The sequence below is a fragment of the Notothenia rossii genome (genome assembly GCF_949606895.1).
Source record: "Notothenia rossii genome assembly, chromosome: 1".
Taxonomy (NCBI): domain Eukaryota; kingdom Metazoa; phylum Chordata; class Actinopteri; order Perciformes; family Nototheniidae; genus Notothenia; species Notothenia rossii.
In genome coordinates, this window is record NC_136912.1 from 63,458,829 (window position 1) to 63,476,676 (window position 17,848).

At 43.6% G+C, this 17,848-nt stretch overlaps 1 protein-coding gene across 2 annotated transcripts in view; it reads right to left on the minus strand.

The window, feature by feature from the left end:
* The window catches only part of LOC307021270 (protein shisa-like-2A), a 79,031-nt gene that overhangs the window by 44,357 nt on the left and 16,826 nt on the right, over window positions 1-17,848 (minus strand). For both annotated transcript variants that reach the window (XM_079653252.1, XM_079653253.1), the window contains exon 2: window positions 16,639-16,758. In XM_079653252.1, coding sequence (XP_079509378.1) covers window positions 16,639-16,739 — 101 coding nt within the window. In that variant the 5' untranslated portion in view covers window positions 16,740-16,758. The remainder of the gene's footprint in view (window positions 1-16,638; window positions 16,759-17,848) is intronic.

Sequence of the window (17,848 nt, forward strand, 5' to 3'; positions counted from 1 at the left end):
AGGGTAGGAACGAAAATGGCGCGGTAGACAGAGAGCTTTGCCTTCTGGCTCAGCTCCCTTTTCGTCACAATGGTGCGGTAAAGCGACTGCAGTACCGCTCCCGCTGCTCCGATTCTCCGACCCATCTCACGCTCCATTGTTCCCTCACTCGAGAACAAGACCCCGAGATACTTAAACTCCTTCACTTGGGGTAAGGACTCATTCCCTACTTGGAGTGGACAGTCCATCGGTTTCCTGCTGAGAACCATGGCCTCAGACTTGGAGGTGCTGATCCTCATCCCAGCCGCTTCACACTCAGTTGCGAACCGATCCAGTGAGGGCTGAAGGTCGCAGAACGATGAAGCCATCAGAACCACATCATCTGCAAAAAGCAGTGGTGCAATCCTTAGTCCACCGAACTGCAGACCCCCTCCCCCACGACTACGCCTCGAAATCCGATCCATGTATATTACAAACAGGATTGGTGACAAAGCGCAGCCTTGGCAGAGGCCAACCCTCACCTGAAATGGGTCCGACTTACTGCCGAGGACCCGGTTACAGCTCTCGCTTTGGGAGTACAGAGATTGGATGGCCCTGAGTAGAGACCCCCTCACCCCATACTCCCGCAGCACCTCCAACAGTGACTCCCTGGGAACCCGGTCATACGCCTTCTCCAAGTCTACAAAACACATGTAGACTGGATGAGTGTACTCCCAGGCCCCCTCCAGGATCCTTGCGAGAGTAAAAAGCTGATCCGTCGTTCCATGACCAGGACGGAATCCGCATTGTTCCTCCTCAATCTGAGGTTCGACAATCGGCCTGACCCTCCTTTCGAGTACCTTAGAGTAAACTTTCCCGGGGAGGCTGAGTAGTGTGATGCCTCTGTAATTGGCACACACCCTCTGATCCCCCTTTTTTTTTTAAAGGGGAACCACCACCCCGGTCTGCCACTCCTTCGGTACTGTTTCCTACTTCCACGCAACGTTGATGAGACGTGTCAACCATGACAGTCCCTCAAGACCCAGAGCCTTCAGCATTTCTTGGCGGATCTCATCCACCCCCGGGGCTTTGCCACCGTGAAGTTGTTTGACGACCTCAGTGACCTCCCCCGGGAGATTGGTGTCGATCCCCCGTCATACTCCAGCTCTGCCTCTAACATAGAGGGTGGAGTTGTCGGGTTCAGGAGTTCCTCAAAGTGCTCCTTCCAACGGCCTAACACTCCATCAGTTGAGGTCAACAACGTCCCATCCTTACTGTACACAGCTTGGATGATTCCCTGCTTCCCCCTTCTGAGGTGTCGGACAGTTTTCAAGAACAACTTTGGTGCCGCCCGAAAGTCCTTTTCCATTTCTTCTCCGAACTTCTCCCAAACCCGCTGCTTTGCCTCGGCCACGGCTGAGGCTGCTGCCCTTCGGGCCTGTCGGTACCTTGCAACTGCCTCGGGAGTCCCCCGGGATAACAAATCCCTGAAGGCCTCCTTCTTCAGTCGGACGGCTTCCCTGACCACCGGTGTCAGCCAGGAGGTTCGAGGGTTACCGCCCCTTGAGGCTCCTAGGACCTTGAGACCACAGCTCCCCGCCGCGGCTTCGGCAATAGAGGCTTTGAACACCGACCACTCTGGTTCAATGTCCCCAACCTCCACAGGAATGCCCGAAAAGCTCCGCCGGAGGTGTGAGTTGAAGGCCTCCTGAACTTGGGCCTCCTCCAGACGTTCCCAGTTCACCCGAACTACACGTTTGGGCTTATCAGTTCTATCCAGAGGCTTCCCCCGCCACTCGACCCAACTCACCACCAGATGGTGATCAGTTGACAACTCCGCCCCTCTCTTTACCCGAGTGTCCAAAACATACGGCCTCAGGTCCGATGATACGATAACGAAATTGATCATGGACCTTCTGCCTAGGGTGCTCTGGTACCACGTACACTTATGAGCATCCTTATGTTCGAACATGGTGTTTGTTATGGCCAATCCATGACTAGCACAGAAGTCCAGTAACAAACCACCACTCCGATTCAGATCAGGTGGGCCGTTCCTCCCAATCACTCCCCTCCAAGTGTCTCCATCATTGCCCACATGTGCGTTGAAGTCTCCCAGCAAGATTAAAGAGTCCCCTTCAGGAGCCCCATACAGGACTCTTTCCAGGGTCTCCAAGAAGGCCGTATACTCTGAACTGCTGTTGGGTGCATAAGCACACACAACAGTCAGAGTTTTCCCCCCCATAACCCGCAGGCGTAGGGAGGCGACCCTCTCGTCCACTGGAAAACATATTCACCATGGCAATATAAATCATTTTCCATCATTAAATCATTTATCAAATTATGAATCGAAATAATAACTTTGTGGCTCTAACATACCGGCCCCTAATTGTTGACGCAGTTGCAAAACAATTAATACATTATAATAGAGCCAAAAAACAAGCAGTTACTCAAAATGTAACAGTAATCAATATACAATCATTGTCATAGTTCATAGTCCAATGTTTGAGTTTGGTTTGTTTGCATGAGTTCAAGAGTAAAAAGGGGGGGGAGCATGTGAGTGTATGTGTGATACTGGGTGTCAGCACATGACACCTTGTGTTCAATCAACTGCTTCCAGAAGCAGACAGAGCTTGTCAATTGGTCCCTGTAAGGTGCTACTCTTGGTTTTCACCAAGACACTTCGGACAAGCCCTTTGGACCCTGACAGTGTCTTTATCACAAGGGCCATTTGCCAGGAATGTCTTGGTGCTGTATTATCCACAATGACGACGAGATCATAGGGGCGAAGGTTCCGTTTGGGGTTGTGCCATTTGACTCGCTGTTGCATGATTGGGAGATATTCTCTTATCCATCTCCTCCAGAAGAGGTCTGCGAGGTATTGTGCCTGTCTCCATCTCCTCCGTGAGTACAAGTCCTCCTTGTGAAAGAGTCCAGGCGGCATAATCGGTTTTGACTTTAGCAGAAGGAGGTGATTTGGCGTGAGGGGTTCGAGATCGTTTGGAAACTGTAGTCAATTGTCTGTCACTCATGATGCTTTCAACTTCGCACAAAGCTGTCTGTAGAGTCTCATCATCCAATCTCTGTTTTTTTAGGACGGAACACAAAATCTTTTTTACAGGTCTGATGAGCCTCTCCCAACCTCCACCATGGTGGGCTCCATATGGCGGATTAAAAGTCCATTTTACTCCGTCCCTGAGTAATGCATTCTGAATCTTGTGTTGACTCAGGTCTTTAAGAGCAGCTCTTAACTCTTTCTGTGCTCCCACAAAGGTTGTGCCGTTGTCGGTCCTGATGCTTGTCACTTGCCCTCTGCGACATTATGAATCTGCGCAAAGCATTGATGCAGGAGTCAGTGTCCAACGGGCTCGAAACTTCCAGATGTATGGCACGACTCACAAGGCAGGTGAAGATCACCCCCCAACGTTTTACATTTGCTCTGCCTCCTTTAACCTCCAGGGGTCCAAAGAAGTCGATACCAACATGAGTAAAGGGTGGTAGATCTGGAGACACCCGATCCTCTGGGAGGTCAGCCATTTTCTGCTCTCCAACTGTGGCTAGCATTCTTCGGCAGAAAACACAGGCTCTGATTATCTTTCTGGCTGCCGAGTTAGCACGAGGCAACCAGAATCTTTGATTTAGTCTTGAGAGCATGTGGCTTCTCCCCGAGCATGGGCGCGGGAAGGGGGGTGCTGAGGGCGCTGCAGCACCCCCTAGCGGCAGGCAGGGGATGCGGAGTTCCCCTGTCTGAATTATTATTTGACGGTTATTGCTGCTCCCGCTGTGCATAATCTGTGTAAATATGTACCCAAAAAATTCTACATTGTTGGTAAAATAATATTTTGGCCTGCCCCGAATGTTTTTTCTGTAGCCCCGGACAATTCTACCTCAATAATATAATACATTAACCGTGCTTTACGTGAACCTCATCAAGACACTAGAGAGGACGGCAGGACTGTAATTTCCCGTGTTCAGTGAATGCAACAGAGGCAAGACACCATGACAAACTGGAGTTGAGACCAGGAGGCAGAGTCGCAGTCTTACACGCTTCTCTGCGCTCTCTCCTAGGCAGTCATCCATAGGAATCCCGAACCCAATAAAATACCCAATATTAACGGTGTGTGTGTCTGCCCAAGGACAATTTAAGGCAAAACCTAATAGAGGTGTCATACATAATAACCTACTAAAAGTCAATGTAACAACTACTACAGTGCAACAAAACAGGAAGATTAAATGTGGTCTCTTAAACATAAGATCTCTAGCATCTAAAGCAATACTGGTAAATGATTTAATATCAGATTATAATATTGATATATGCTGTCTCACTGAAACTTGGTTGAGACATGAAGAATATGTCAGCATAAATGAGGCCACTCCACCCAGCCATATCAATACTCATATTGCCCGAGGCACGGGCCGAGGAGGTGGAGTTGCAGCAATCTTTGACTCAAGTTTACTTATCAATACTAAACAAAAATGAAATTATACCTCCTTTGAAAGCCTCATTTTTAGTCTTACGCATCCGACCTGGAAAACTTTGCAGCCAATCTGATTTGTTACAGTGCTATAGCCAAATTTAAGGAAGAGATTCCACCAATACTTAACTCGATAGCATGTCTGCATGTAAGGGAGGAAACTTAAACAAAATGTACACCACCCCAAATTGATCATGTTGTTGATAGTGCTACAGATGCGCTGCGAATAAAATTAGACTCTGTTGCTCCTTTGAAAAAGAACAAAATAAAACAACATAGATTAGCTCCATGGCATAATGCCGAAACCCGCAAAATAAAGCAAAAGTCGAGACAACTTGAAAGGATATGGCGTTCCACTAAACTTGAAGAATCTTGTTTAATTTGGCATATTACTCTCAATGAATATAAGAAAGCACTGCGTAAAGCGAGAGCAGCATACTACTCTTCATTAATAGATGAGAATAAGAATAATGCAAGATTTCTTTTCAGCACTGTAGCCAGGCTGACAGAGAGCCACAGCTCGACTGAGCCTTCTATTCCCATAGCACTCAGTAGTAATGATTTTATCTGCTTCTTTAACGATAAAATTGTTACTCTTAGAAACAAAATCAATGACCTCTTGCCTTTGACCAGTATATTGTTATCAACAGCTCCCGGAAACGTAAGTTCTAATATTACACTAGATAGTAAACTAAAATGCTTTTCAGCCATAAACCTTGAACAATTAAATTCAATGATTCTCTCTTCTAAACCATCAACGTGTATCTTAGAAACGATTCCAACTAAGCTGTTAAAAGAAGTTTTGCCATTAATTAGCACTTCTTTATTAAATATTATGAATATGTCTTTATTATCAGGCTATGTTCCACAATCATTCAAAGTAGCAGTGATAAAACCGCTTCTTAAAAAGCACAACCTCGATCCAGAGGTTTTAGCCAACTATAGACCTATTTCTAATCTTCCGTTCCTTTCAAAAATTATTGAGAAAGCAGTCGCAAAACAGCTGTGTGATTACTTAAAAAAATATGATTTATTTGAAGATTTTCAGTCTGGCTTTAGAACACAACATAGCACAGAGACAGCTCTGGTTAAAGTCACAAATTACATTCTAATAGCCTCTGACAAGGGACTTGTCTCTATTCTTGTCTTGCTCGATCTTAGTGCTGCATTTGATACTATCGACCATGATATCCTATTGCAAAGACTAGAGCACTTAGTTGGCATACAGGGAACTGCTTTAGGCTGGTTTAGGTCCTATCTATCTGAACGCTCTCAGTTTGTACGTGTCAACGATGAATCTTTCATGCAAACCAAAGTTAGCCATGGAGTGCCATAGGGCTCAGTGCTTGGACCTATTTTGTTCACACTATATATGCTTCCGTTAGGCAATATTATAAGGAATCATTCTGTAAACTTTCATTGTTATGCGGATGATACTCAACTATATTTATCAATCAAGCCTGATGAAATTAATCATCTAAATAAAATTCAAGACTGCTTCAAGGACTTAAAAACGTGGATGACCTTACATTTTTTTATGTTAAACACGACCAAAACTGAAGTTATTGTACTTGGCCCGAAGAATCTACGAAACAAATTATCTAAAGATATATTAACTATGGATGGCATTAATTTGGCCTCCAGTGAGACTGTAAGGAATCTTGGTGTTATATTTGATCAGGATTTATCCTTTAACACCCACATAAAATCAATTTCAAGGACCGCCTACTTCCATCTACGTAACATTGCAAAAATCAGGCATATCTTGCCTCAAAACGATGCAGAGAAACTAGTCCATGCATTTGTTACCTCAAGGCTGGATTATTGTAACTCCTTATTATCAGGGTGTACCAAGAAGTCAGTCAAGTCACTTCAGCTGATTCAAAATGCTGCAGCTCGTGTACTAACCAGAGTTAGGAAAAGGGACCACATTACTCCTGTTCTGGCTGCCTTACACTGGCTCCCTATAGAACACAGGATAGAATTTAAAATTCTTCTTCTCGCCTAAAAAGCCCTTAATGGGCAGGCGCCATCTTACCTTAAAGAACTCATTATACCCTATTGTCCTACTAGGGCATTGCGTTCCAAGAATGCAGGGTTGTTGGTTGTTCCTAGAGTCTCTAAAAGTACAATGGGAGCCAGAGCCTTTTCTTATCAAGCTCCACTTTTGTGGAATCAGCTTCCAGTTTGTGTTCGGACGGCAGACACCCTATCCGTTTTTAAGAGTGCGCTTAAGACCTTCCTTTTTGATAAAGCTTATAGTTAGGGCTGATTAGATTCAGCCCCTAGTTTTGCTGATATAGGCTTAGTTTGTCGGGGGACATCTTACTTCTTCCTTCTCTCTGTCTATACCTGTGTACTCTCATGTTCCGATTAACCCAGCTTCCCCAAATTTCTTTCTTTTTGGTGTCTATATACGCCGGGATCCGGAGTCATGGATGATCCTGCGGTCCTGTGTCATGGATTGCGAGTCCTGGATCTTGAGTCGTGGCTGTGGTCCTGGATCATAAGTCCTGGATGGATATGATCATGGATTCATCTTCCTATTATACACACATGCATTTCCAAACATTTGGACTACCTATGTTGCAAATGTATTATCTTTTCAATTTACACACGGCATCTATTGCACGTCTGTCCGTCCTGGGAGAGGGATCCCTCCTCTGTTGCTCTCCCTGAGGTTTCTCCCATTTTTCCCTTTAAACTGGGTTTTCTCTGGAAGTTTTTCCTTGTACGATGTGAGGGTCTAAGGACAGAGGGTGTCGTATTGTCATACTGATATTCTGTACAAACTGTGAAGTCCACTGAGACAAATGTAACATTTGTGATATTGGGCTATATAAATAAACATTGATTGATTGACTGTAGTTGAGTATCATCCGCATAACAATGAAAGTTTACAGAATGATTCCTTATAATATTGCTTAACGGAAGCATATATAATGTGAACAAAATAGGTCCGAGCACTGAGCCCTGTGGCACTCCATGGCTAACTTTGGTTTGCGTGGAAGATTCATCGTTGACACGTACAAACTGAGAGCGTTCAGATAGATATAACCTAAACCAGCCTAAAGCAGTTCCCTGTATGCCAACTAAGTGCTCTAGTCTTTGCAATAGGATATCATGGTCGATAGTATCAAATGCAGCACTGAGATCGAGCAAAACAAGAATAGAGACAAGTCCCTTGTCTGAGGCTATTAGAATGTCATTTGTGACTTTAACCAGAGCTGTCTCTGTGCTATGATGTGTTCTAAAGCCAGACTGAAAATCTTCAAATAAATTATAGTTTTTTAAGTAATCACACAGCTGTTTTGCAACTGCTTTCTCAAGAATTTTTGAGAGGAACGGAAGATTAGAAATAGGTCTATAGTTGGCTAAAACCTCTGGATCGAGGTTGTGCTTTTTAAGAAGCGGTTTTATCACCGCTACTTTGAATGATTGTGGAACATAGCCGGATAATAAAGACATATTCATAATATTTAATAAAGAAGTGCTAATTAATGGAAAAACGTATTTTAACAGCTTAGTTGGAATCGGGTCTAAGATACACGTTGATGGTTTAGAAGAGAGAATCATTGAATTTAATTGTTCAAGGTTTATGGCTCAAAAGCATTCTAGTTTACTATCTAGTGTAATATTAGAACTTACGTTTCCGGGAGCTGTTGATAACACTATACTGGTCAAAGGCAAGAGGTCATTAATTTTGTTTCTAAGAGTAACAATTTTATCGTTAAAAAAGCACATAAAATCATTACTACTCAGTGCTATGGGAATAGAAGGCTCAGTCGAGCTTTGGCTCTCTGTCAGCCTGGCTACAGTGCTGAAAATAAATTTTGCATTATTCTTATTCTCATCTATTAATGAAGAGTAGTATGCTGCTCTCGCTTTACGCAGTGCTTTCTTATATTCATTGAGAGTAATATGCCAAATTAAACAAGATTCTTCAAGTTTAGTGGAACGCCATATCCTTTCAAGTTGTCTCAACTTTTGTTTTATTTTGCGGGTTTAGGCATTATGCCATGGAGCTAATCTATGTTGTTTTATTTTGTTCTTTTTCAAAGGAGCAACAGAGTCTAATTTTATTCGCAGCGCATCTGTAGCACTATCAACAACATGATCAATTTGGGGTGGTGTACATTTTGTATAAGTTTCCTCCCTTACATGCAGACATGCTATGGAGTTAAGTATTGGTGGAATCTCTTCCTTAAATTTGGCTATAGCACTAACAGATAGGTGTCTGCTGCAGGAGCTTTTGACTAATGCTTTGTAGTCTAGTAACAGTACTTCAAAAGTTACTAAGAAATGGTCGGATAAAGCAGGATTATGCGGTTCGACTAATAGTTGCTCAATTTCAATACCATAAGTCAGAACAAGGTCGAGAGTGTGATTATAGCAGTGGGTTGGTTTATTTACACTCTGACAGAAACCAACAGAATCTAATATAGAGTTAAATGCAACAGTAAGGCTATTTTTATCATCGTCAACATGAATATTAAAGTCACCTACGATAATTACTTTATCTGTTTTAAGTACCAAAGCTGATAAAAATTCTGAATAAGGACCTGGTGCACGGTACACTGTAACAAATAAGATTGGCTGCAAAGTTTTCCAGGTCGGATGCGTAAGACTGAAAACGAGGCTTTCAAAGGAGGTATAATTTAATTTTTGTTTAGTATTGATAAGTAAACTTGAGTCAAAGATTGCTGCAACTCCACCTCCTCGGCCCGTGCCTCGGGCAATATGAGTATTGATATGGCTGGGTGGAGTGGCCTCATTTATGCTGACATATTCTTCATGTCCAGTGTTGGGCAAGTTACTTCCAAAATGTAATATATTACATATTACTTATTACTCTCTTTCGAAAGTAATAAGTTACATTACAATATTACTTTCTCTGAAATGTAATGAGTTACACTACTTTAGTTACTTTTTAGTTACTTTCACCAAAATAACCGCAAAAGAATAGCTAGGTATTTTAAATGCTAAAATGTATTTTAGTGCAGCTCATTATGCATCCAGTGAAGGGCAATGTGGTATAGCATAACAACTGTGTAGGCCCTTATATTAAGGCTACTAACAACTTGTATTACAGGGCTTAGTTGAATACTCGATTCTGATTGTAAATTCTTAACATGTGACACGTTGTTAATACAGCAGTACAGACCGCTGTCAAGGACTATAATGAAGGTTAACATATTGTAAATCAAGGCAAATATTATTTAAACCATGCTCATGGTTTGAAATGGCAAACATTGAAAGGCAAAAGTATTATTAAAACCATGTAGCCTACTACATCATCAGCTTGGTGCCATCATATACGATGGGAAGAGAATATTTACTGTGCTTGAAAACTGGTATCACATCATTATGTGAGGTTGACTTTGTGACCTGGAGAACATTTCAGCCTCAACATCAGCTCGTTGATAATAAGCTTGGGATATGAGATATTTTTGTAGCCATTCGTGGTGAAGGCATCTGTGCTATTGTATGCATTATTTTTGACCCAACATTTCTACAGGCATGTCAGAATATGGTACTATTTTCACATGCATATTCTAGCCATTGTCTATTTTTCTGTACAGGCGGGTAGTTGTTTAGATATACCTGGCACCTGCGGGCCGCAGAGGGGCGGCGTAGTTTTGGGCTACGAAGACTGCTGCTCCGGGGCCGGCGAGTCAGGCGGGAGTAAGCTAGTGTCCACAACGGAGGGTAGCGTGATGTCCGCATCTGACCTGTTGCTACTGTCTGCAGTAGATGCAGTGTTGCTGGCGTTTAGTGATGGTTGGTTTAACCATTTTCGTATAAATGATTATCCACAGATCAGATGTGTGTCACTGCTGTGGAAGCACTTTGGAAATGATGCACGCGCAGCGGAGCAGGTCACGCGCACCTGACACAATGTGTTGTTTGTATTTTTCGCTACGTTCTCTTTTTTGAATGGTTGCATAACGTTCAACTATCCCGAAGATCTCGACGCGAAGCCAGAGGGGTAAACACCAGGTTTAATCATCTACCCGCACAATTTGTCCGGTGTCGGAATGTCTCGCTATGTTAGTACATTCTTAAAAAACAAAACACCATTTAATTTCCGGTTAAAATGTGTTGTAACTGCGTTACTGAGCATTGTAACGGGTAATATATTACCCACATTTCATTAGTAATGCGTTACATTACTTCGTTACAGCAAAAAGTAATATATTACTGTAACTCCGTTACTTTTGTAACGCGTTACACCCAACACTGTTCATGTCACAACCAAGTTTCAGTGAGACAGCATATATCAATATTATAATCTGATATTAAATCATTTACCAATATTGCTTTAGATGCTAGAGATCTAATGTTTAAGAGACCACATTTAATCTTCCTGTTTTGTTGCACTGTAGTAGTTGTTACATTTACTTTTAGTAGGTTATTATGTATGACACCTCTATTAGGTTTTACCTTAAATTGTCCTTGGGCAGACACACACACCGTTAATATTGGGTATTTTCAGGATTCCTATGGATGACTGCCTAGGAGAGAGCGCAGAGAAGCGTGTAAGACTGCGACTCTGCCTCCTGGTCTCAACTCCAGTTTGTCATGGATTAAGTCCACAAAGCCCTGAAATGTTTGCCGAAATGAGATTTTTCCCTTCCAAAGTAGGATGAATGCCGTCTCTCTTAATCAGTCCAGGTTTTCCCCAGAAGGCTGTCCAATTATTTACGAAGCCCACATTGTTTGCTGGGCACCACCAAGACAACCAGCGCTGAAATGATGACATGCGGCTATAAATGTCATCATTGATCAGATTGGGGAGGGGACCAGAGAAGATTACGGTGTCCGACATTGTTTTAGCATAACTATACACCGACGCCACATTAAGTTTGGTGCATTCTGATTGGCGTAAACGAACATCATTACCACCGAAGTGAATAACAATCCTACTGTATTTACGTTTATTTTTAGCGAGCAGTTTAAGATGCGCCTCAATGTCGCCCGCTCTGGCCCCCGGAATGCATGTGACTGTGGAGGCTTCGGTCTCTAAATTCACGTGTCTCATAATAGAGCTACCAATTACCAGAGTTGGCTTCTCAGCGGGTGTCTCGCTGAGTGGGGAATATCTGTTAGATACGTGAACGGGTTGGTGGGGACCTGCGGGTTTCGCGTTATGCCCCTTCTGAACAGTCACCCAATCTCCCTGCTGCTCGGGAGTTGCCGGGGGACGGCTAATAGGAGCTACCTTTTGCCGGTCCGCACCGGCTAACATGGGCTTTACTGTAGCTGAGTTACTTTCTAAGATGCGGAGCCGGGCTTCTATGGCTATGATTCCCGCCTCCAACCTAACAACTATACTACATTTAACACATGTATCGGTACCAGTAAAGGAGGTAGGGAAGTAACCAAACATGAGACAGTTAGAGCAGGAAATAGCACCCGAGGGTGGGGAAAGAGCCATGGCTAGCTTTCAAGCTAAAGTAGCTACCGTTAGCAAACCCGAAAAGAGTGTAGGCAACTGTGGAGTTACAGTCGCTAAGAGAAGGAGAGTTGTGAGTGCTTAAGCTGTAGTAACGTGTGATTACAACGTCAGGCAGTTGCCGTGATCAAGAGTTTTAAAACGATCGATTAAGTTTAAGATAATAAGCTATCAGCAACCGAACAGGCACACGGTATACCCGGAGATGACAACAACAACAACAACCGGAAGTTACAACATGCTTACCGCAATAGTGGTCCGTGTAGAAACAGCAGTAGGGAGTACTTGATGTCTTTAGAAAGTCTTCTACATGCAGCCCACGGGACGCGTCGTCGGCAGGGTTGTCCATGGAGCTCACATGTCTCCACTGCTTCTCCTGAGACAGGTCCTTGATCACTGAAACTCTGTTTTCCACAAATGTGTGATATCGTTTAGTCTGGTTGCTGATGTATCCGAGGACAGAGGTGCTATCTGTCCAGAAAGTTGAGTCGTTGAGGTCCACTTTAAGCTCCCTTTTCAACATCCTGTCCACCTTGACTGCGAGTGTTGCTGCAGTAAGTTCCAATCTGGGAATAGTGATCTGTTTGAGTGGAGTCACTTTGGATTTTCCCAAAATAAATGAAACATGGACCCTTCCCATACTGTTTATAAAGCGAAGATAGCTGGTGGTGCCGTAACCTTTTTCGCTTGCGTCACAGAAGTGATGAAGCTCTGCAGTCCTGATTGGTCCAAAACTCTCAGGTTCCATACACCTGTCCACTTGAAATCTGCTAAGCTGTTCCAACTCTGTGATCCATCTCTGCCATTATTTTGAGTATTCTTCTGGGATGGTTTCATCCCATCCACACTTTATCCTGCATAGCTCTTGGAGGATCTGCCTGGCTTTAAGGATAAATGGGGAGAGGAATCCTAATTGGTCGTAGATGGAACTGACTGTAGAGAGGGTCCCTCTCCTGGTAAGAGCTCTGTTTTTGATATTGACTTTGAATATGAAGGAGTCTTTCTCTGTATCCCATTTGATTCCAAGTGCTCTTTCAATTGGCAGGTTTTCTCTGTCAAAGTCCAGATCCTTGAATAGCTTTGCTCTGTGATGCTCAGGTATACTTGCAAGCACTTCACGGTTGTTACAGACCCATTTGGTCAATGAGAAATCTCCTTTGGCGCATGCGTCTCTGAGGTCTCTGATAAGCTTAATAGCTTGTTCAACTGTAGCCACTGATTTGAGGCAATCATCAACGTAAAAGTTGGAATTGATTGTTTCAGTTACCTCTTCGTCGTACTTGAAGCTGTTGTCTTCTGCCACTTGTCTGAGAGAATAGTTAGCAATGCTAGGTGAGGACACAGCACCAAAGAGGTGGACCTTCATTCTATATGCCTCCAATGAATTTTCAGTGTCTCCAACCTGCCACCACAGAAACCTAAGGAAGACTTTGTGCTCTCTCTGGACTTGCACTTGATAGAACATTGCCTCGATGTCCCCCATGAAAGCAATTTGTTCTTGGCGGAATCTAAGCAGAACTCCAATGAGAGTGTTCGCCAGGTCTGGACCTTGGAGAAGTTCCTTGTTAAGAGATGTGCCTTTGCATGATGCAGTGCAGTCAAACACAACTCTAAGTTTGCGCTTTTGTTGATGGTAAACACCGTGGTGAGGTATGTACCATATCTGTCCATCATTCCTGTTAAGCTGTTCTGGTGGCACTCTCTCTGCATAACCCTTTAACACATCCTCCATGAATGTTTTGTATTCCATGGTTTATTCTGCATCCCTCTTAAACCTCTTTAGGAGATTTAGAATACGTTGTTTTACCATTTCGTAGTTGTCAGGCATAACTATGTCCTTTTATCGAAAAGGCAAGGGTAGGTGATAGTGTCCATCCTTGAGTTCTATCGAGCTTGATGCTATCTCCATGAACCTTTTGTCTTCACTTGACATTTCCTTCTTCTCTTCATAATCTTTTTCAGAGAAGTCCTGATTGTATTGTGTGATGAGGAGATCATTCAGGTTGGCTACTGATATTCTGTTGACCATTGTGACCACAGGTCCAGATTCCACAGCAGTACAAGCGTTGAGTGGTCCATTTACCACCCATCCAAACACTGTCCTGACTGCATATGGTCCATTTCCTTGACTTCTTATTATGTCCCAAGGTTCCATTGCCTTAGGAACATCAACTCCTATTAGAAGCTCTATGTCAGCATCAATTTCTTTCAGCTGTATGTCACTTAGATAAGGCCATCTTTCCAGATCCTTTTGGGTAGGTACATTTTCTTTTGAGACAAGAATCTTACTCTGTGTGTACACCTGAGGTAGGTCAAGGTAAGTACTGCCATCTAAATGTCCTATCTCCAATCTTTTGAGTTTGTAACTCCTTACAAGTCATTCCTGACCCATTGTTCGTAGCACGACTGTCGTTTTTCGTGATTTGGGATTCAGCTGTCTGATTAGATTTTCTGTGCAGAATGACGCTGAACTGCCGGGATCAAGAAAAGCATATGTTGAGATAAACGTATCTCCTTTATGAACCTTGACTCGAACAGGCACTATGGCTAGGGCACAATCCCTACAGGCCCCAGTAGATTCACCAGCCGAGACAAGTGCACTGTTGACCCAAGCTCCTTTTGTTTCAGTAGAGGGAGGCTTTTGTAGAAGTGGACTGTCAATGTGAAGTATTGTTGGGTGACTCTTTTGACACTTTTGACATGTCAGCCTTTTCCTACAGTTCCTGCTCATATGACCCCTCATCAAACATCCAAAACAATAACCATTTATCTTCAAAATGTCAACCTTTTCCTTGTGTGGATGCTTTTTGAACTGATGGCAATCAGTCAGCACGTGCTTGCCTTTACAAAAGTAGCAAAAAGAGGCAGGACTGCCCCCTTGTGGCTGTTTGAAGGTGCTACGCTGCTCTGTGTTTGACGGTGCAGCACTGCTCTCCTGATCACATGCTGCTGCGATGATGGTGGCGAAGCTGCTACCTCTACTTTTAGGTGTTCTGTGGCTCATGGGTTGGCTCCTAGTGGCCATCCTTGGGCTAGAGATGTGGCGATCCTGTATATCCCCAAATAATGGGTCCAGGAGTATTTTAGCTTGTTTTTCCATAAGCTCCACAAGGTCACGAAATCTAGCTCTTTCCTTTGTTCTCTGTAATATATCATAAGCCACTGTCTGCCATTTTTCTCGCAGTTTGTAAGGGAGTTTAGATATTATTGATCTTAGATTGGAAGGAATATCTAGTTCATCCATGTACTTTAAATCTTGCATAGCATTGCAGCATCCACTTAAATACATTGCATATGCCTGAAGCGCTTTGCCATCATCCGGTCTAATTGATGTCCAGTTCATTGCCTTTTCCAAATAAGCGCTGGTTACTTTGATCTTATCCCCAAAGTGCTCCTTTAACAGCTGTTTGGCTTCTGTGTAACCTCTTTGGGTATCCATATGCAGGCAGCTGCGAACGAGATCTTTGGGCTGGCCGGAAGTGTACTGGTCGAGAAAGTAGAGCCTGTCATGACTGCTAGCCGTTTTATCCTCAATAAGGTGTTTGAAAGCTCGCATAAAGGACTGATATTCAAGTGGATCACCATCAAACACTTTTATCTCCATTGTTGGTAACAAGGTAAGTTTCTGCTGCATAATGATGAGGTCAGCAATATCTCTCTGTCTCTGTATAACAGTGTCGAGGTTATCATGGGTTTTATTGCGTTGGGTGGAGCTATGCATTGTGGGGATTTTGAAAGATCTAAACTGTGTTGTGGGTCGCTGAGGGCTGCGAAGATTAATGACAGTCCTCTGAAGTGGTGTTTTAGGCACTGCACCCAATGGCATGAACTCCATGGCTGAGATTTCAGAATCCAAAGTGTCTGTGCTTATTCTTTCTTTTCTCTCCTCCAGATAAGCATTCATTCCATCTTGAATTTGATCATCCATTTTTTCCTCCATGGCAATGCTTTGCAGAAACTTTATTTTAGCAGCAGATGCTGCAATTCCTGTGTCCAGTTCCATTTGTTCCAGTTTTTGTTCCAGTTCAGCTTTTAGTGTTGCGTGTTCTAATAGCAGTGCATGTTTTTCCTTTAATCCAACAGCTCTGGCTAGCAGGGCAGCCTTTTCAGCAGACGCTCTTCTACATGCTGAGGAGACTGAAGAGGTTTTTGAGCTCCTTGACTTGTGTGAAACATTAGAAATGCTGTCATGGGGAAGAATCTTTGATTGTGTAATTTTTTCTCTTTTCCACACATCCACATCTTTCATACAATATTCAAAATGTGTCATTTTTGGCTCAAACCAGTCCACGTGATCCTCCTGGCTCTCTTCCTCTGATAAAAGCTGTTGTACGGATTCATGAACACTGCACAAGTCATTTATATTTTGTTTGAACATTTCCAAAGCTTCATTCACATGTTCCACATGTTCATTTTCCTTGTGCATGCTCCTAATTTCCCACTGCAGGAGGCTTTGAGTGATTTTAACAATGTTTTGGGTCAGCAGAAGTCCTGGGATCGTCCAACATTATTTATTTATTTGTTTTTAGGCCGTGCGTAAAAGACCTTGCGCTCCTTTAATGAGTCTCACAGAGCACGCCTGGCTTCCTTTGTTGCACTAACAAATTCAATCACATTCTTTTCACAGACGATCCACAGGTATTTACAATCCTCCTCCAATGTGTGCATCGCCGTTATGATTTCCTTTTAGACTTTAACACGTTCGACATTCCATTCAATGCGTATAAGCATTTATTCCATTTATTTACTCACGACCGGCCCAGTCTCTCAGCTCCGGTGTGTCCATCTTTTCCGGTGATCCAAACGGTGTGTGTCTCTTGCTTACGGGGTTTTTCGACTTGATTTAATGGCATCAAGGGTTTCCTCTTGCCACTATAGAGCGGGGTTGACGACACACAATCCAAAACAATAAGCAGCCGAAGGTTTTCAGTCAAAAAAATGTAATTTATGAACAAAAAAGTATTGACTTAAATAGTCTCAAAATAACAAATCTTAAACAATATTTCGGCGATATACTAAACTATACTTTGTTTACATTCCAATTTGCAACACCAATCTCTGTCTGCAATTTGCGGTCGAAAAACTGTTCCGCTCCCCGTCTCATCAGGTCTCCGAGCACCCCGGCTGTCCTCAATTACCTCACTTAAATACACACCGGAAGGTACACTGAAACAGATCATATTTACGATATAAAATTAAACAATCACTTCATCAAAACATATTCACCATGGTAATATAAATCATTTTCCATCATTAAATCATTTATCAAATTATGAATCGAAATAATAACTTTGTGGCTCTAACAGGAAGAGACAATACTAAATATAGGGAGGGGTAATCACGAGACGAGAAACAGCCGGGCAGGGGAGGAGAAACACAAGGGCAACAGGTGAACACAATCAGACAATTAGACACACCAGGGAAACTAAATGAGGTTAAAATGTTAACATAGGTTCAGGAGCATGGCCACGCCTAAAACTCCACCTCGAACCACGGCCACCCCTATTTATATCCGGCAAAACGTCCGGCCACTGCTCGTCTCCATCCTTTCAAAGACTGACAGGCAGACCGTGATTCACGCTGCGCGTCGTCACGGTTCAAACAAGCTAAACGCTACCATGAGAACATTCTACTCACAATGGATCCCGAACTGCTGATCAACTCGCCGGAGTCAGATGAAGATCTCTTCGACATCGGCTACCCGCCATCCTCGGGTCAGCAGTCGGATCTAAGCCAAGCATCCGAACGGAGCTGCGTGCGCTCTGCAATCAGTGTCCCACACACCAGCCGCCACCTCTCCCACTCAAGCTCCCCCAACGAGATACCTCCAACTCCAGACAGGTCCCAGGCTTCGTCTACTCCGCCAGCGAGGGCTAACAGCCGGGGCCACAACAGGCACAGCTAGCTCCAATCTCCCCACCACTCGCAGCCCCCGGCCACTCGCAGCCCCCGGCCACTCGCA